The 22706-nt window shown below is 26.3% G+C and overlaps 1 protein-coding gene across 1 annotated transcript; it reads left to right on the forward strand.

The window, feature by feature from the left end:
* Window positions 1–18530: 18530 nt before the first annotated feature.
* LOC126749190 (uncharacterized) lies at window positions 18531–22517 on the forward strand. Its single transcript, XM_050458873.1, has one exon. It carries the CDS (start codon window positions 18531–18533, stop codon window positions 22515–22517), a length of 3987 nt encoding a protein of 1328 aa, XP_050314830.1.
* Window positions 22518–22706: the final 189 nt, after the last annotated feature.

The following is a 22706-nucleotide window of genomic DNA, read 5'->3' on the forward strand; positions in this document are numbered from 1 at the left end:
ACAATTCATAAAAAAAAATTAAAAAATGATTTACAATACATTAAATGAACTTCAAAAGTTAAATTGGAATCAAATCGGACAATGCTGTAATGATAAATTGTTCTATTTTCTTAACCCTGGTTATGTCCAAAACTTAAAAAAGATTATTTGGGTCATCTTGTATAACTTAAATATTAATTTTAAAATAAATTTGAATTATAGATAACCGTAATTGAGTGAGAAAAGACTATTTTTTTTAAACAAAATACATCAAAATATTTTTAAAAATCATTTAGGGTTAATCAAATTATATCTAAAAATTAAATCGGAACAATCGGTAACGCTATTAGTTAAAACATTTTCTTAACTCTGGTTGTGTGCAAACCGTAAAAAACCTCATTTGGCTATCTTGTATATGCGAAATAGTAAATTTAAATTATATTCGAATAATAGATAACAGTAATAGAGTGAGATATAATTATTTTTTTAAAAAACAGTTCATAAGAAAAATTTTAAAAATAATTTACAGTACATTAAATGAACTTCAAAAATTAAATTGGAGTCAAATCGGACAATGCTATAATCATTAATTGTTCTATTTTCTTAACCCTGGTTAGGTCCAAAACTTAAAAAAGATCATTTGGGTCATCTTGTATAACCTAAATATTAATTTTAAAATCAATTTGAATAATAGATAACCGTAATTGAGTGAGAAAAGACTATTTTTTTTAAACAAAATACATCAAAATATTTTTAAAAATCATATAGGGTTAATCAAATTAAATCAGAACAATCGGTAACGATATTAGTTATTACATGTTCTTAACTCTGGTTGTGTTCAAACCATAAAAAACATCATTTGGCTATCTTGTATATGCGAAATAGTAAATAATTATATTCGAATAATAGATAACAGTAATAGAGTGAGATATAATTATTTTTTTAAAAAACAATTCATAAGAAAAATTTTAAAAATAATTTACAGTACATTAAATGAACTTCAAAAATTAAATTGGAATCAAATCGGACAATGCTGTAATGATTAATTGTTCTATTTTCTCTACCCTGGTTATGTCCAAAACTTAAAAAAGATCATTTGGGTCATCTTGTATAACCTAAATATTAATTTTAAAATAAATTTGAATAATAGATAACCGTAATTGAGTGAGATATGACTATTTTTTTTAAACACAATACATCAAAATTATTTTAAAAATCATTTAGGGTTAATCAAATTATATCTAAAAATTAAATCGGAACAATCGTTAACGCTATTAGTTATTACATTTTCTTAACTCTGTTTGTGTTCAAACCGTAAAAAACATAATTTGGCTATCTTGTATATGCGAAATATTAAATAATTATATTCGAATAATAGATAACAGTAATAGAGTGAGATATAATTATTTTTTTAAAAAACAATTCATAAGAAAAATTTTAAAAATAATTTACAGTACATTAAATGAACTTCAAAAATTAAATTGGAATCAAATCGGACAATGCTGGAATGATTAATTGTTCTATTTTCTCTACCCTGGTTATGTCCAAAACTTAAAAAAGATCATTTGGGTCATCTTGTATAACCTAAATATTAATTTTAAAATAAATTTGAATAATGGATAACCGTAATTGAGTGAGATATGACTATTTTTTTTAAACACAATACATCAAAATTATTTTAAAAATCATTTAGGGTTAATCAAATTATATCTAAAAATTAAATCGGAACAATCGTTAACGCTATTAGTTAAAACATTTTCTTAACTCTGGTTGTGTTCAAACCGTAAAAAACATCATTTGGCTATCTTGTATATGCGAAATTGTAAATTTAAAATATATTCGAATAATAGATAACAGTAATAGAGTGAGATATAATTATTTTTTTTAAAAAACAATTCATAAAAAAAATTTTAAAAATAATTTACAGTACATTAAATGAACTTCAAAAATTAAATTGGAGTCAAATCGGACAATGCTATAATCATTAATTGTTTTATTTTCTTAACCCTGGTTATGTCCAAAACTTAAAAAAGATCATTTGGGTCATCTTGTATAACCTAAAATACATCAAAATATTTTTAAAAATCATATAGGGTTAATCAAATTATATCTAAAAATTAAATCGGAACAATCGTTAACGATATTAGTTATTACATGTTCTTAACTCTGGTTGTGTTCAAACCATAAAAAACATCATTTGGCTATCTTGTATATGCGAAATAGTAAATAATTATATTCGAATAATAGATAACAGTAATAGAGTGAGATATAATTATTTTTTTAAAAAACAATTCATAAGAAAAATTTTAAAAATAATTTACGGTACATTAAATGAACTTCAAAAATTAAATTGGAATCAAATCGGACAATGCTGTAATGATTAATTGTTCTATTTTCTCTACCCTGGTTATGTCCAAAACTTAAAAAAGATCATTTGGGTCATCTTGTATAACCTAAATATTAATTTTAAAATAAATTTGAATAATAGATAACCGTAATTGAGTGAGATATGACTATTTTTTTTAAACACAATACATCAAAATTATTTTAAAAATTATTTAGGGTTAATCAAATTATATCTAAAAATGAAATCGGAACAATCGTTAACGCTATTAGTTATTACATTTTCTTAACTCTGGTTGTGTTCAAACCGTAAAAAACATAATTTGGCTATCTTGTATATGCGAAATAGTAAATTTAAATTATATTCGAATAATAGATAGCAGTAATGAGTGAGATATAATTATTTTTTTAAAAAACAATTCATAAGAAAAATTTTAAAAATAATTTATAGTACATCAAATGAACTTCAAAAATGAAATTGGAATCAAATCGGACAATTCTATAATGATTAATTGTTCTATTTTCTTAACCCTGGTTATGTCCAAAACTTAAAAACGATTATTTGGGTCATCTTGTATAACCTAAATATTAATTTTAAAATAAATTTGAATAATAGGTAACTGTAATTGAGTGAGATATGACTATTTTTTTTAAACACAATACATCAAAATATTTTTAAAAATCATTTAGAATTAATCAAATTATATCTAAAAATTAAATCGGAACAATCGTTAACGCTATTAGTTATTACATTTTCTTAACTCTGGTTCTGCTCAAACCATAAAAAACATCGTTTGGCTATCTTGTATATGCGAAATAGTAAATTTAAATTATATTCGAATAATAGATAACAGTAATAGAGTGAGATATAATTATTTTTTTAAAAAACAATTCATAAAAAAAAATTAAAAAATAATTTACAGTACATTAAATGAACTTCAAAAATTAAATTGGAATCAAATCGGACAATGCTGTAATGATAAATTGTTCTATTTTCTTAACCCTGGTTATGTCCAAAACTTAAAAAAGATCATTTGGGTCATCTTGTATAGCTTAAATATTAATTTTGAAATAAATTTGAATTATAGATAACCGTAATTGAGTGAGAAAAGACTATTTTTTTTAAACAAAATACATCAAAATATTTTTAAAAATCATTTAGGGTTAATCAAATTATATCTAAAACTTAAATCGGAACAATCGTTAACGCTATTAGTTATTACATTTTCTTAACTCTGGTTGTGTGCAAACCGTAAAAAACATCATTTGGCTATCTTGTATATGCGAAATAGTAAATTTAAATTATATTCGAATAATAGATAACAGTAATAGAGTGAGATATAATTATTTTTTTAAAAAACAATTCATAAGAAAAATTTAAAAAATAATTTACAGTACATTAAATGAACTTCAAAAATTAAATTGGAATCAAATCGGACAATGCTGTAATGATTAATTGTTCTATTTTCTTAACCCTGGTTATGTCCAAAACTTAAAAAAGGTCATTTGGGTCATATTGTATAACCTAAATATTAATTTTAAAATAAATTTGAATAATAGATAACTGTAATTGAGTAAAATATGACTATTTTTTTAAAACACAATACATAAAACAATTATTAAAAATCATTTAGGGTTAATCAGATTATATCTTAAAATTGAATTAAAATTAAATCGAAGCAATCGTCAACGCTATTAGTTATTATATTTTCTTAACTCTGGTTGTGTTCAAACCGTAAAAAACATCATTTGGCTATCTTGTATATGCGAAATAGTAAATTTAAATTATATTCGAATAATAGATAACAGTAATAGAGTGAGATATAATTATTTTTAAAAAAAACAATTCATAAGAAAAATTTTAAACGTAAATTACAGTACTTCAAAAATGAAACTGGAGTCACATCGGACAATGCTATAATGATTAATTGTTCTATTTTCTTAACACTTGTTATGTCCAAAACTTAAAAACGATCATTTGGGGCATATTGTATAACCTAAATATTAATTTTAAAATAAATTTGTATAATAGATAACTGTAATTGAGTAAAATATGACTATTTTTTTAAAACACAATACATAAAACTATTTTTAAAAATCATTTAGGGTTAATCAGATTATATCTAAAAATTGAATTAAAATTAAATCGAAGCAATCGTCAACGCTATTAGTTATTATATTTTCTTAACTCTGGTTGTGTTCAAACCGTAAAAAACATCATTTGGCTATCTTGTATATGCGAAATAGTAAATTTAAATTATATTCGAATAATAGATAACAGTAATAGAGTAAGATATAATTATTTTTTTAAAAAACAATTCATAAGAAAAATTTTAAAAATAATTTACAGTACATTAAATGAACTTCAAAAATTAAATTGGAATACAATCGGACAATGCTATAATGATTAATTGTTCTATTTTCTTAACCCTTGTTATGTCCAAAACTTAAAAAGAATCATTTGGGTCATCTTGTATAACCTAAATATTCATATTAAAATAAATTTGAATAATAGATAACCGTAATTGTGTGAGATATCACTACTTTTTTAAACACAATAATTTTCTTAACCCTGGTTATGTCCAAAACTTAAAAAAGATCATTTGGGTCATCTTGTATAACCTAAATATTAATTTTAAAATCAATTTGAATAATAGATAACCGTAATTGAGTGAGAAAAGACTATTTTTTTTAAACAAAATACATCAAAATATTTTTAAAAATCATATAGGGTTAATCAAATTATATCTAAAAATTAAATCAGAACAATCGGTAACGATATTAGTTATTACATGTTCTTAACTCTGGTTGTGTTCAAACCATAAAAAACATCATTTGGCTATCTTGTATATGCGAAATAGTAAATAATTATATTCGAATAATAGATAACAGTAATAGAGTGAGATATAATTATTTTTTTAAAAAACAATTCATAAGAAAAATTTTAAAAATAATTTACAGTACATTAAATGAACTTCAAAAATTAAATTGGAATCAAATCGGACAATGCTGTAATGATTAATTTTTCTATTTTCTCTACCCTGGTTATGTCCAAAACTTAAAAAAGATCATTTGGGTCATCTTGTATAACCTAAATATTAATTTTAAAATAAATTTGAATAATAGATAACCGTAATTGAGTGAGATATGACTATTTTTTTTAAACACAATACATCAAAATTATTTTAAAAATCATTTAGGGTTAATCAAATTATATCTAAAAATTAAATCGGAACAATCGTTAACGCTATTAGTTATTACATTTTCTTAACTCTGTTTGTGTTCAAACCGTAAAAAACATAATTTGGCTATCTTGTATATGCGAAATATTAAATAATTATATTCGAATAATAGATAACAGTAATAGAGTGAGATATAATTATTTTTTTAAAAAACAATTCATAAGAAAAATTTTAAAAATAATTTACAGTACATTAAATGAACTTCAAAAATTAAATTGGAATCAAATCGGACAATGCTGGAATGATTAATTGTTCTATTTTCTCTACCCTGGTTATGTCCAAAACTTAAAAAAGATCATTTGGGTCATCTTGTATAACCTAAATATTAATTTTAAAATAAATTTGAATAATGGATAACCGTAATTGAGTGAGATATGACTATTTTTTTTAAACACAATACATCAAAATTATTTTAAAAATCATTTAGGGTTAATCAAATTATATCTAAAAATTAAATCGGAACAATCGTTAACGCTATTAGTTAAAACATTTTCTTAACTCTGGTTGTGTGCAAACCGTAAAAAACCTCATTTGGCTATCTTGTATATGCGAAATAGTAAATTTAAATTATATTCGAATAATAGATAACAGTAATAGAGTGAGATATAATTATTTTTTTAAAAAACAGTTCATAAGAAAAATTTTAAAAATAATTTACAGTACATTAAATGAACTTCAAAAATTAAATTGGAGTCAAATCGGACAATGCTATAATCATTAATTGTTCTATTTTCTTCACCCTGGTTATGTCCAAAACTTAAAAAAGATCATTTGGGTCATCTTGTATAACCTAAATATTAATTTTAAAATCAATTTGAATAATAGATAACCGTAATTAAGTGAGAAAAGACTATTTTTTTTAAACAAAATACATCAAAATATTTTAAAAAATCATATAGGGTTAATCAAATTATATCTAAAAATTAAATCAGAACAATCGTCAACGCTATTAGTTATTATATTTTCTTAACTCTGGTTGTGTTCAAACCGTAAAAAACATCATTTGGCTATCTTGTATATGCGAAATAGTAAATTTAAATTATATTCGAATAATAGATAACAGTAATAGAGTAAGATATAATTATTTTTTTAAAAAACAATTCATAAGAAAAATTTTAAAAATAATTTACAGTACATTAAATGAACTTCAAAAATTAAATTGGAATACAATCGGACAATGCTATAATGATTAATTGTTCTATTTTCTTAACCCTTGTTATGTCCAAAACTTAAAAAGAATCATTTGGGTCATCTTGTATAACCTAAATATTCATATTAAAATAAATTTGAATAATAGATAACCGTAATTGTGTGAGATATCACTACTTTTTTAAACACAATAATTTTCTTAACCCTGGTTATGTCCAAAACTTAAAAAAGATCATTTGGGTCATCTTGTATAACCTAAATATTAATTTTAAAATCAATTTGAATAATAGATAACCGTAATTGAGTGAGAAAAGACTATTTTTTTTAAACAAAATACATCAAAATATTTTTAAAAATCATATAGGGTTAATCAAATTATATCTAAAAATTAAATCAGAACAATCGGTAACGATATTAGTTATTACATGTTCTTAACTCTGGTTGTGTTCAAACCATAAAAAACATCATTTGGCTATCTTGTATATGCGAAATAGTAAATAATTATATTCGAATAATAGATAACAGTAATAGAGTGAGATATAATTATTTTTTTAAAAAACAATTCATAAGAAAAATTTTAAAAATAATTTACAGTACATTAAATGAACTTCAAAAATTAAATTGGAATCAAATCGGACAATGCTGTAATGATTAATTTTTCTATTTTCTCTACCCTGGTTATGTCCAAAACTTAAAAAAGATCATTTGGGTCATCTTGTATAACCTAAATATTAATTTTAAAATAAATTTGAAAAATAGATAACCGTAATTGAGTGAGATATGACTATTTTTTTTAAACACAATACATCAAAATTATTTTAAAAATCATTTAGGGTTAATCAAATTATATCTAAAAATTAAATCGGAACAATCGTTAACGCTATTAGTTATTACATTTTCTTAACTCTGTTTGTGTTCAAACCGTAAAAAACATAATTTGGCTATCTTGTATATGCGAAATAGTAAATTTAAATTATATTCGAATAATAGATAACAGTAATAGAGTGAGATATAATTATTTTTTTAAAAAACAATTCATAAAAAAAAATTAAAAAATGATTTACAATACATTAAATGAACTTCAAAAGTTAAATTGGAATCAAATCGGACAATGCTGTAATGATAAATTGTTCTATTTTCTTAACCCTGGTTATGTCCAAAACTTAAAAAAGATTATTTGGGTCATCTTGTATAACTTAAATATTAATTTTAAAATAAATTTGAATTATAGATAACCGTAATTGAGTGAGAAAAGACTATTTTTTTTAAACAAAATACATCAAAATATTTTTAAAAATCATTTAGGGTTAATCAAATTATATCTAAAAATTAAATCGGAACAATCGGTAACGCTATTAGTTAAAACATTTTCTTAACTCTGGTTGTGTGCAAACCGTAAAAAACCTCATTTGGCTATCTTGTATATGCGAAATAGTAAATTTAAATTATATTCGAATAATAGATAACAGTAATAGAGTGAGATATAATTATTTTTTTAAAAAACAGTTCATAAGAAAAATTTTAAAAATAATTTACAGTACATTAAATGAACTTCAAAAATTAAATTGGAGTCAAATCGGACAATGCTATAATCATTAATTGTTCTATTTTCTTAACCCTGGTTAGGTCCAAAACTTAAAAAAGATCATTTGGGTCATCTTGTATAACCTAAATATTAATTTTAAAATCAATTTGAATAATAGATAACCGTAATTGAGTGAGAAAAGACTATTTTTTTTAAACAAAATACATCAAAATATTTTTAAAAATCATATAGGGTTAATCAAATTAAATCAGAACAATCGGTAACGATATTAGTTATTACATGTTCTTAACTCTGGTTGTGTTCAAACCATAAAAAACATCATTTGGCTATCTTGTATATGCGAAATAGTAAATAATTATATTCGAATAATAGATAACAGTAATAGAGTGAGATATAATTATTTTTTTAAAAAACAATTCATAAGAAAAATTTTAAAAATAATTTACAGTACATTAAATGAACTTCAAAAATTAAATTGGAATCAAATCGGACAATGCTGTAATGATTAATTGTTCTATTTTCTCTACCCTGGTTATGTCCAAAACTTAAAAAAGATCATTTGGGTCATCTTGTATAACCTAAATATTAATTTTAAAATAAATTTGAATAATAGATAACCGTAATTGAGTGAGATATGACTATTTTTTTTAAACACAATACATCAAAATTATTTTAAAAATCATTTAGGGTTAATCAAATTATATCTAAAAATTAAATCGGAACAATCGTTAACGCTATTAGTTATTACATTTTCTTAACTCTGTTTGTGTTCAAACCGTAAAAAACATAATTTGGCTATCTTGTATATGCGAAATATTAAATAATTATATTCGAATAATAGATAACAGTAATAGAGTGAGATATAATTATTTTTTTAAAAAACAATTCATAAGAAAAATTTTAAAAATAATTTACAGTACATTAAATGAACTTCAAAAATTAAATTGGAATCAAATCGGACAATGCTGGAATGATTAATTGTTCTATTTTCTCTACCCTGGTTATGTCCAAAACTTAAAAAAGATCATTTGGGTCATCTTGTATAACCTAAATATTAATTTTAAAATAAATTTGAATAATGGATAACCGTAAATGAGTGAGATATGACTATTTTTTTTAAACACAATACATCAAAATTATTTTAAAAATCATTTAGGGTTAATCAAATTATATCTAAAAATTAAATCGGAACAATCGTTAACGCTATTAGTTAAAACATTTTCTTAACTCTGGTTGTGTGCAAACCGTAAAAAACCTCATTTGGCTATCTTGTATATGCGAAATAGTAAATTTAAATTATATTCGAATAATAGATAACAGTAATAGAGTGAGATATAATTATTTTTTTAAAAAACAGTTCATAAGAAAAATTTTAAAAATAATTTACAGTACATTAAATGAACTTCAAAAATTAAATTGGAGTCAAATCGGACAATGCTATAATCATTAATTGTTCTATTTTCTTAACCCTGGTTATGTCCAAAACTTAAAAAAGATCATTTGGGTCATCTTGTATAACCTAAATATTAATTTTAAAATCAATTTGAATAATAGATAACCGTAATTAAGTGAGAAAAGACTATTTTTTTTAAACAAAATACATCAAAATATTTTAAAAAATCATATAGGGTTAATCAAATTATATCTAAAAATTAAATCAGAACAATCGGTAACGATATTAGTTATTACATGTTCTTAACTCTGGTTGTGTTCAAACCATAAAAAACATCATTTGGCTATCTTGTATATGCGAAATAGTAAATAATTATATTCGAATAATAGATAACAGTAATAGAGTGAGATATAATTATTTTTTTAAAAAACAATTCATAAGAAAAATTTTAAAAATAATTTACAGTACATTAAATGAACTTCAAAAATTAAATTGGAATCAAATCGGACAATGCTGTAATGATTAATTGTTCTATTTTCTCTACCCTGGTTATGTCCAAAACTTAAAAAAGATCATTTGGGTCATCTTGTATAACCTAAATATTAATTTTAAAATCAATTTGAATAATAGATAACCGTAATTGAGTGAGAAACGACTATTTTTTTTAAACAAAATACATCAAAATATTTTTAAAAATCATATAGGGTTAATCAAATTATATCTAAAAATTAAATCGGAACAATCGTTAACGATATTAGTTATTACATGTTCTTAACTCTGGTTGTGTTCAAACTATAAAAAACATCATTTGGCTATCTTGTATATGCGAAATAGTAAATTTAAATTATATTTGAATAATAGATAACAGTAATAGAGTGAGATATAATTATTTTTTTAAAAAACAGTTCATAAGAAAAATTTTAAAAATAATTTACAGTACATCAAATGAACTTCAAAAATGAAATTGGAATCAAATCGGACAATTCTATAATGATTAATTGTTCTATTTTCTTAACCCTGGTTATGTCCAAAACTTAAAAAGGATCATTTGGGTCATCTTGAATAACCTAAATATGAATTTTAAAATAAATTTGAATAATAAGTAACCGTAATTGAGTCAGATATAACTATATTTTTTAAACACAATACATCAAAATATTTTTAAAAATCATTTAGGGTTAATCAAATTATATCTAAAAATTAAATCGGAACAATCGTTAACGCTGTTAGTTATTACATTTTCTTAACTCTGGTTGTGTTCAAACCATAAAAAACATCATTTTGCCTCTCTTGTATATTGGAAAATAGTAAATTTAAATTATATTCGAATAATAGACAACAGTAATAGAGTGAGATATAATTATTTTTTTAAAAAACAATTCATAAGAAAAATTTTAAAAATAATTTACAGTTCATTAAATGAACTTCAAAAATTAAATTGGAATCAAATCGGACAATGCTGTAATGATAAATTGTTTTATTTTATTAACCCTGGTTATGTCCAAAACTTAAAAAAGATCATTTGGGTCATCTTGAATAACCTAAATATGAATTTTAAAATAAATTTGAATAATAGGTAACCGTAATTGAGTGAGATATGACTATTTTTTTTAAACACAATACATCAAAATTATTTTAAAAAATTATTTAGGGTTAATCAAATTATATCTAAAAATGAAATCGGAACAATCGTTAACGCTATTAGTTATTACATTTTCTTAACTCTGGTTGTGTTCAAACCGTAAAAAACATAATTTGGCTATCTTGTATATGCGAAATAGTAAATTTAAATTATATTCGAATAATAGATAGCAGTAATGAGTGAGATATAATTATTTTTTTAAAAAACAATTCATAAAAAAAAATTAAAAAATAATTTACAGTACATTAAATGAACTTCAAAAATTAAATTGGAATCAAATCGGACAATGCTGTAATGATAAATTGTTCTATTTTCTTAACCCTGGTTATGTCCAAAACTTAAAAAAGATCATTTGGGTCATCTTGTATAGCTTAAATATTAATTTTAAAATAAATTTGAATTATAGATAACCGTAATTGAGTGAGAAAAGACTATTTTTTTTAAACAAAATACATCAAAATATTTTTAAAAATCATTTAGGGTTAATCAAATTATATCTAAAAATTAAATCGGAACAATCGTTAACGCTATTAGTTATTACATTTTCTTAACTCTGGTTGTGTGCAAACCGTAAAAAACAATATTTGGCTATCTTGTATATGCGAAATAGTAAATTTAAATTATATTCGAATAATAGATAACAGTAATAGAGTGAGATATAATTATTTTTTTAAAAAACAATTCATAAGAAAAATTTAAAAAATAATTTACAGTACATTAAATGAACTTCAAAAATTAAATGGAATCAAATCGGACAATGCTGTAATGATTAATTGTTCTATTTTCTTAACCCTGGTTATGTCCAAAACTTAAAAAAGGTCATTTGGGTCATATTGTATAACCTAAATATTAATTTTAAAATAAATTTGAATAATAGATAACTGTAATTGAGTAAAATATGACTATTTTTTTAAAACACAATACATAAAACTATTTTTAAAAATCATTTAGGGTTAATCAGATTATATCTAAAAATTGAATTAAAATTAAATCGAAGCAATCGCCAACGCTATTAGTTATTATATTTTCTTAACTCTGGTTGTGTTCAAACCGTAAAAAACATCATTTGGCTATCTTGTATATGCGAGATAGTAAATATAAATTATATTCCAATAATAGATAACAGTAATGGAGTGAGATTTAATTATTTTTTTAAAAAACAATTCATAAGAAAAATTTTAAAAATAATTTACAGTACATTAAATGAACTTCAAAAATTAAATTGGAATCAAATCGGACAATGCTGTAATGATTAATTGTTCTATTTTCTCTACCCTGTTATGTCCAAAACTTAAAAAAGATCATTTGGGTCATCTTGTATAACCTAAATATTAATTTTAAAATAAATTTGAATAATAGATAACCGTAATTGGGTGAGATATGTCTATTTTTTTTAAACACAATACATAAAAATATTTTTAAAAATCATTTAGGGTTAATCAAATTATATCTAAAAATTAAATAGGAACAATCGTTAACGCTATTAGTTATTACATTTTCTTAACTCTGGTTGTGTTCAAACCATAAAAAACATTATTTGGCTATCTTGTATATGCGAAATTGTAAATTTAAAATATATTCGAATAATAGATAACAGTAATAGAGTGAGATATAATTATTTTTTTTAAAAAACAATTCATAAAAAAAATTTTAAAAATAATTTACAGTACATTAAATGAACTTCAAAAATTAAATTGGAGTCAAATCGGACAATGCTATAATCATTAATTGTTCTATTTTCTTAACCCTGGTTATGTCCAAAACTTAAAAAAGATCATTTGGGTCATCTTGTATAACCTAAATATTAATTTTAAAATAAATTTGAATAATAGATAACCGTAATTGGGTGAGATATGTCTATTTTTTTTAAACACAATACATAAAAATATTTTTAAAAATCATTTAGGGTTAATCAAATTATATCTAAAAATTAAATCGGAACAATCGTTAACGATATTAGTTATTACATGTTCTTAACTCTGGTTGTGTTCAAACCATAAAAAACATCATTTGGCTATCTTGTATATGCGAAATAGTAAATTTAAATTATATTTGAATAATAGATAACAGTAATAGAGTGAGATATAATTATTTTTTTAAAAAACAGTTCATAAGAAAAATTTTAAAAATAATTTACAGTACATCAAATGAACTTCAAAAATGAAATTGGAATCAAATCGGACAATTCTATAATGATTAATTGTTCTATTTTCTTAACCCTGGTTATGTCCAAAACTTAAAAAGGATCATTTGGATCATCTTGAATAACCTAAATATGAATTTTAAAATAAATTTGAAAAATAAGTAACCGTAATTGAGTCAGATATAACTATATTTTTTAAACACAATACATCAAAATATTTTTAAAAATCATTTAGGGTTAATCAAATTATATCTAAAAATTAAATCGGAACAATCGTTAACGCTGTTAGTTATTACATTTTCTTAACTCTGGTTGTGTTCAAACCATAAAAAAGATCATTTTGCCTCTCTTGTATATTGGAAATAGTAAATTTAAATTATATTCGAATAATAGACAACAGTAATAGAGTGAGATATAATTATTTTTTTAAAAAACAATTCATAAGAAAAATTTTAAAAATAATTTACAGTTCATTAAATGAACTTCAAAAATTAAATTGGAATCAAATCGGACAATGCTGTAATGATAAATTGTTCTATTTTCTTAACCCTGGTTATGTCCAAAACTTAAAAAAGATCATTTGGGTCATCTTGAATAACCTAAATATGAATTTTAAAATAAATTTGAATAATAGGTAACCGTAATTGAGTGAGATATGACTATTTTTTTTAAACACAATACATCAAAATATTTTTAAAAATCATTTAGAATTAATCAAATTATATCTAAAAATTAAATCGGAACAATCGTTAACGCTATTAGTTATTACATTTTCTTAACTCTGGTTGTGCTCAAACCATAAAAAACATCATTTGGCTATCTTGTATATGCGAAATAGTAAATTTAAATTATATTCGAATAATAGATAACAGTAATAGAGTGAGATATAATTATTTTTTAAAAAAACAATTCATAAGAAAAATTTTAAACGTAAATTACAGTACTTCAAAAATGAAACTGGAGTCACATCGGACAATGCTATAATGATTAATTGTTCTATTTTCTTAACACTTGTTATGTCCAAAACTTAAAAACGATCATTTGGGGCATATTGTATAACCTAAATATTAATTTTAAAATAAATTTGTATAATAGATAACCGTAATTGAGTGAGATATGACTATTTTTTTTAAACAAAATACATCAAAATATTTTTAAAAATCATATAGGGTTAATCAAATTATATCTAAAAATTAAATCAGAACAATCGGTAACGATATTAGTTATTACATGTTCTTAACTCTGGTTGTGTTCAAACCATAAAAAACATCATTTGGCTATCTTGTATATGCGAAATAGTAAATAATTATATTCGAATAATAGATAACAGTAATAGAGTGAGATATAATTATTTTTTTAAAAAACAATTCATAAGAAAAATTTTAAACGTAAATTACAGTACTTCAAAAATGAAACTGGAGTCACATCGGACAATGCTATAATGATTAATTGTTCTATTTTCTTAACACTTGTTATGTCCAAAACTTAAAAACGATCATTTGGGGCATATTGTATAACCTAAATATTAATTTTAAAATAAATTTGTATAATAGATAACCGTAATTGAGTGAGATATGACTATTTTTTTTAAACACAATACATCAAAATTATTTTAAAAATCATTTAGGGTTAATCAAATTATATCTAAAAATTAAATCAGAACAATCGGTAACGATATTAGTTATTACATGTTCTTAACTCTGGTTGTGTTCAAACCATAAAAAAACATCATTTGGCTATCTTGTATATGCGAAATAGTAAATAATTATATTCGAATAATAGATAACAGTAATAGAGTGAGATATAATTATTTTTTTTAAAAAACAATTCATAAGAAAAATTTTAAAAATAATTTACAGTACATTAAATGAACTTCAAAAATTAAATTGGAATCAAATCGGACAATGCTGTAATGATTAATTGTTCTATTTTCTCTACCCTGGTTATGTCCAAAACTTAAAAAAGATCATTTGGGTCATCTTGTATAACCTAAATATTAATTTTAAAATAAATTTGAATAATAGATAACCGTAATTGAGTGAGATATGACTATTTTTTTTAAACACAATACATCAAAATTATTTTAAAAATCATTTAGGGTTAATCAAATTATATCTAAAAATTAAATCGGAACAATCGTTAACGCTATTAGTTATTACATTTTCTTAACTCTGTTTGTGTTCAAACCGTAAAAAACATAATTTGGCTATCTTGTATATGCGAAATAGTAAATTTAAATTATATTCGAATAATAGATAACAGTAATGAGTAAGATATAATTATTTTTTTAAAAAACAATTCATAAGAAAAATTTTAAAAATAATTTATAGTACATCAAATGAACTTCAAAAATGAAATTGGAATCAAATCGGACAATTCTATAATGATTAATTGTTCTATTTTCTTAACCCTGGTTATGTCCAAAACTTAAAAACGATCATTTGGGTCATCTTGTATAACCTAAATATTAATTTTAAAATAAATTTGAATGATAGGTAACCGTAATTGAGTGAGATATGACTATTTTTTTTAAACACAATACATCAAAATATTTTTAAAAATCATTTAGAATTAATCAAATTATATCTAAAAATTAAATCGGAACAATCGTTAACGCTATTAGTTATTACATTTTCTTAACTCTGGTTGTGCTCAAACCATAAAAAACATCGTTTGGCTATCTTGTATATGCGAAATAGTAAATTTAAATTATATTCGAATAATAGATAACAGTAATAGAGTGAGATATAATTATTTTTTTTAAAAAACAATTCATAAAAAAAAAATAAAAAATAATTTACAATACATTAAATGAACTTCAAAAGTTAAATTGGAATCAAATCGGACAATGCTGTAATGATAAATTGTTCTATTTTCTTAACCCTGGTTATGTCCAAAACTTAAAAAAGATCATTTGGGTCATCTTGTATAACTTAAATATTAATTTTAAAACAAATTTGAATTATAGATAACCGTAATTGAGTGAGAAAAGACTATTTTTTTTAAACAAAATACATCAAAATATTTTTAAAAATCATTTAGGGTTAATCAAATTATATCTAAAAATTAAATAGGAACAATCGTTAACGCTATTAGTTATTACATTTTCTTAACTCTGGTTGTGTTCAAACCATAAAAAACATCATTTGGCTATCTTGTATATGCGAAATAGTAAATTTAAATTATATTCGAATAATAGATAACAGTAATAGAGTGAGATATAATTATTTTTTTAAAAAACAATTCATAAGAAAAATTTAAAAAATAATTTACAGTACATTAAATGAACTTCAAAAATTAAATTGGAATCAAATCGGACAATGCTGTAATGATAAATTGTTCTATTTTCTTAACCCTGGTTATGTCCAAAACTTAAAAAAGATCATTTGGGTCATCTTGTATAACTTAAATATTAATTTTAAAATAAATTTTAATTATAGATAACCGTAATTGAGTGAGAAAAGACTATTTTTTTTAAACACAATACATCAAAATTATTTTAAAAATCATTTAGGTTTAATCAAATTATATCTAAAAATTAAATCGGAACAATCGTTAACGCTATTAGTTATTACATTTTCTTAACTCTGGTTGTTCATGTCAGTGAAACTTTGTGCAAAAACTATTGAAAACTAAATAAAACTGTGAAACATAGTATTTCCTGTTAAACACGGCAACGCCGCACCGCGCAAGTATCCATGGCTACTGCTGCTTCATGCTCCGTGACATCACGGCGCGTCAAAAAGACAGACACAATCAAGACTCGCGTCAAAGAAATCGAGTTCTTTTTAATTTTAATTTACGCTGTTACTAAACCGAATTACCAATTTTGTATGTAGTTAATAAATACTATTTTTATTCTAACTACCGGGTTTAATTTGCGTAAACAAGAGCAAGTTACAAGAAATACAGTCCACTTCGAAGACAAAACATAATCCTTACGAGCCGCATCAAATAGACAATAAAATCCAGCCAGAAAACAAGAAATTTCCTCGATTGCACGGGCCGGTTTAAGTTCATCGCTAGCTGAAAAAGGTGGAATTAGCATCGCAAGGCCGGAGTTGAGGGCGGATATTATTTGTTGTTGTTTTGGGAGACGAGGTCAAGGCGCTAGCAAAGGAAAATTATATAGGTAAATAAACAATGGCAGAGTCTGACCTAGACAAGTTAATCCGCAAAAGGGGTTCAATTAAGGGTTCTCTTACGGTTTTTACTAAATTTATAGATCAAAAACAGGAGAGTATTTTGCGGGGGCAAGTTTTAAGTGATGAAGAAATTATTCAAATTCAAGAAAGATTGTCGCGAATTGAAATTTTTTATCAAGATTATTTGACAATACAAGATGATATCGAGGCAAGTGTTGCATTGGCTCTTTTAAATGACCAATATACCGAGCGTGCGTTATTGGACGAGTCCTATTTTGCAATAATAGCTAAAGCAAAAAACATTTTAAATTCAGCGAGTAAAAATGATGATGTTGGGTCAGTGCACTCATATCATTCAAATGCTAGATCAAGTTCAAGTCCAAAATTTGATTTAGGTGGGGTTAAATTGCCAGTGATTCCCCTACCCAAATTTAGCGGTATTTTTCATGAGTGGCTAGAGTATAAGAAACCTTTCAATCCTTGGTTCATGAAAATGAATGCTTATCCGCCATTCAAAAATATCATTACTTAAGGGCTTCTTTAGAAGGCAGTGCAGCGCAAGTTTTAAAAGCTATCGAGTTTACCGCAAATGGTTATATCGTTGCATGGGATACCTTAAATAATCGGTTTAACAATTCAAAATTATTGGTTCATAATCACATCAAAGCTTTATTTACTCTAGAAAATATTCAGAAGGAATCCTCGGGTAGAATTCGAAAAATTATTGATGATGTATCAAAGCACCTAAGGTCACTAGAACAATTAAATCAACAAGTTAGGGAATGGGATCCTTTACTTATCTATATGGTAAGTTCTAAGCTCGATTCAAATACCATTAGTGAATGGGAAAAATATTCAATTACATTAAATTCACCTACGCTAGAAAATTTAAAAATATTTTTAACTAATCGGGCTGACTTTTTAGAAACTCTCGAGTATAAAACAAACATGAAATTAGCACAGGATGATAGACAGGGTAAACGAGATAGCAAGCCACGTTTTTCCTCTAGGTCTCTAGTTACATCTACTTCTACTATTTCATGTTACCATTGCAAGAAAGATCATTCTATTTATGTCTGCGAAGATTTTCTTAAACTTTCTGTCAAAAAACGCATCGACTTTGTTAATAGGGCCAAGTTGTGTCAGAACTGCTTACGCCAGCATCCACCTAAAAGATGTAGAGGGGGCACTTGTAGGAAATGTCAGTTGTGGCACAATACTTTATTGCATGAAGATAAAGGTGAGTCTGTATCGCAGGGGCAAAATGCTGATAATAGTAGCTATGAAACACCTCAAGTCGAGCCAGTTTTAACTAGTACTGTGTCCAAATCAAGTAAGCGTGTTACATTGTTATCAACAGCTCGTGTTCAAGTTCTGGATAAGTTTGGCATTCCTCACACTGTGCGTGCTTTGCTAGATTCTGGATCCATGTCTTCCTTTATCACTAAAAACTTGTGTGATACTTTAGGACTGGACACATTCGATGCAAATTTAAATATATTTGGCATATCAAATTCACTTACCAAGGTGCGCAATAAATGTCAAATTGACTTGAGCTCGTTATATACCAATTTTAAAACTAAGCTTATGTGTTTTATTCTTCCTGAAATAACAAATGTCACCCCAGGTTTTGAGATTAATCTAGAATCCTTAAATATACCACACAATCTACATCTTGCCGATGAAACTTTTAACAGGCCAGGAGCAGTCGAACTTTTGATTGGCTGTGATCTTTTCTGGAGTTTGTTGAAAACAGGTAGGTTGTCAGGTGGTAAATATAGCCCTACAATTCAAGAAACTGAACTTGGATGGATTGTAGCAGGACCAATGGGAGAAATTGAAACAAGAGAGCAGGAAAAAGATGTTTGTTGCAACTTAAGCACTAACCAAGAATTGCATGATTTAGTTTCAAAGTTCTGGGAAGTCGAGGAGGTAAATCAAGTCAAGCCATTATCCAACGAGGAAACCGAGTGTGAGAAAATTTTTATAGAGACTACAACTAGGAACCATGAAGGTAGGTTTATAGTCAATCTTGCCATGTTTTATAATCTCGAGAAAAGATTGCTGAAAAACGAGTCGTTAAGAGTACAATATATCAAGTTTATGCAAGAGTATCTATCTTTAAATCACATGACCATTGCTGATTCTAGTTATGTGCCTGGTGGGGTACAATATTTCATGCCTCATCATGGAGTTCTACGACAAGATAGTTTGACAACAAAACTTCGCGTTGTGTTCAATGCCAGTTCACCCTCTAGCAACGGAATATCTCTTAATAATATTCAATTTATAGGTCCAGTTTTACAAGACGACCTTTTGTCAATGTTATTGAGATTCCGCGAAAAGCGTTACGTCATTTCTGCTGACTGCAAAATGATGTACAGACAAGTGCTGATAAATCCCGAGCAAAGAAAGCTTCAGCAAATACTATGGCGAGAAAACCCTACGGAACAACTTAAGACATACATGCTAAATACAGTAACCTATGGACAAGCAAGTGCAAGTTATTTAGCTATTCGTTGCTTATTCCAGTTAGCCAACGAATGTGCTGACTCCCTTCCTAAGGTTGCTAATGTCATTAGGCGATCATTTTACGTTGATGATCTTCTTTTCAGCTCAGAGTCCATTGAGCATGCGCGCTATATTTGTCGAGAAATAACACGTATTTTAAGAAGTGGCTGTTTCGAGCTGCGCAAGTGGTATTCCAATGATCCAAGGGTGCTCGATGGAATTGAAACTGAGGACAAGTCATGCGGCATTTTGACATTTGGCCCACATGAGACTACGAAAACTCTAGGTTTAACTTGGTCCTGCTATAATGACCAGTTGGCATTTTGTATTGATATAAACAATTATAAAACTGATACGAAAAGATCAGTATTGTCCCTTACAGCTCGCATTTTCGATCCGTTAGGAATGCTAAGTCCCTGTACCATTCTTGCTAAGATCTTCATGCAAAAATTGTGGTCTAAGAAGCTGCCTTGGGATGAAACTCTTCCAGTAGATCTATCCGGCCAGTGGGCGAAATTCAAGAACGAGTTACCTTTTTTAAATCAATTAACCATTGAACGACATGTAGTGTGCCAGGAGCCTCAGTTAATCGAGTTACATGGCTTTGCTGACGCCTCTGAGCGAGCCTATGGAGCATGTCTATATGTACGTAGCATAGATAAAAATAACCAAGTTTTTGTAAATCTTTTATGCTCAAAATCCAAGGTTGCACCTATCAAGACTCTTACCATTCCTAGATTGGAATTATGTGCGGCATTATTGCTTGCTCGTCTAGTAAAAAAGGTCACGACGTCTTTAACCATAAAAATCGATAAATTTGTTTATTGGTCCGATTCTTCAATAGTTTTAGCCTGGATCAAAACTAGTGCAAATCTTTTAAAGACATTTGTAGGCACTCGTATAGCGATAATTCAAAATCTCACCAATGATCAAGACTGGAGACATGTGCCCACTCAAGAAAATCCTGCCGATCACTTATCCAGAGGATTATATGACAATCAAATTCTAGAAATGGATATGTGGTGGTATGGACCCAAGTTTCTAAAGGCACCTCCTGCTGAATGGCCTACATCTTTATCGAAATTGGATACCGTTCCGGAGTTGAAACCATTTTCAACCACAGTTCTGCCAACAATTAAAATTGAAGAATTTCCTTTCGAGCGATTTTCACAATTTTCTCGTTTGATTCACGTTACAGCTTACATTTTGCGATTTAAAAATAATTGTTTAAAACCAATTTCTGATAGAATTCAGGGTCCGCTTCTTATTCAAGAAATAAACCTAGCAAAGAAATATTTAATTAAAGTAGCGCAAAGACAGTCATTTCCATACGAATTTTCATGTCTTATTGAAAAGCGTTCTATCGATAGCAAGAGTAAAATTCTCAATTTAACACCATTTCTAGATTCAGATAAAATTATTCGGGTTGGGGGTCGATTAGAATTTTCTAATTTTTTACCAGATAAAAAACATCCAATACTTTTACACTCCAGTCATCCGTTTACTAAGTTATTTTTTGCTTATCAACACCTTAAGTTACTTCACGTTGGACCTCAAGCTTTGTTGTCATCAATAAGAGACGAATTTTGGCCAATTTCGGGACGTAACCTAGCTAGAAGTACTGTTAAACGTTGTATTAGATGTTTTAGAGTCAAACCTGATTTTGTTCAACCAATTATGGCTAATTTACCGCGCGATCGCACTGTTCCTTCGCCACCCTTTCATGTAACTGGACTTGACTATGCTAGTCCGTTTTTGGTGAGATCAGGATTTGGAAGGTCTCGATCTTGCAAGTTAGAGAAGTGTTACATCTCAGTTTTCGTGTGCTTTACTACAAAGGCATTGCACCTCGAATTGGTTTCTAGTTTAACTTCCAGTTCTTTTATTTTGGCCCTTAGGCGTTTTATTTCGCGAAGAGGAAAGCCCTCTAAAATAGTAAGTGACAACGGCACAACCTTTGTGGGAGCACACCGCGAACTTAAGGATTTTCTAAAATCGCACCAACATGAATTGAAGGGTACCGCTGTGAGTGAAGGAATAGACTGGCAATTTATCTGTCCATACTCACCGCACATGGGGGGTTTATGGGAGAGTGGGGTTAAGAGCGTTAAACATCATTTGAAACGTGTCCTTGCAAATGCTCATCTTACCTTTGAAGAGTTTTCTACTACATTGTCACAAATCGAGGCCATCTTAAACTCTCGCCCTCTTTGTCCCCTCTCATCTGAACCTAACGACCTAGTCCCGTTAACCCCTGCTCATTTCCTCATCGGAAGACCTTTGACTGCCGCTCCTGACGAGAACCTTGACGACGTTAAGCTAAATCGACTGTCCAGATTTCAATTGGTGCAGAGGATCTGCCAGCATTTCTGGCGACGTTGGCAACAGGACTACTTATCCGAGTTACAACAAAGGCAGAAGTAGAAGGTCAGCCAAGGTCAATTGTCTATTGGTTCCCTAGTATTAATCAAAGATGATCAAGCTCCGCCGACTGCCTGGAAATTGGGACGAATAGTTCAGCTTCATCCTGGTGCAGATGGAATCTCTCGCATCGCTTCTATTCATACGAGTACCGGATGCATCAAAAGGAGTTTCCAGAAGATATGTCCTTTG

This window comes from Anthonomus grandis, chromosome 22 (genome assembly GCF_022605725.1).
Source record: "Anthonomus grandis grandis chromosome 22, icAntGran1.3, whole genome shotgun sequence".
Taxonomy (NCBI): Eukaryota; Metazoa; Arthropoda; class Insecta; order Coleoptera; family Curculionidae; genus Anthonomus; species Anthonomus grandis.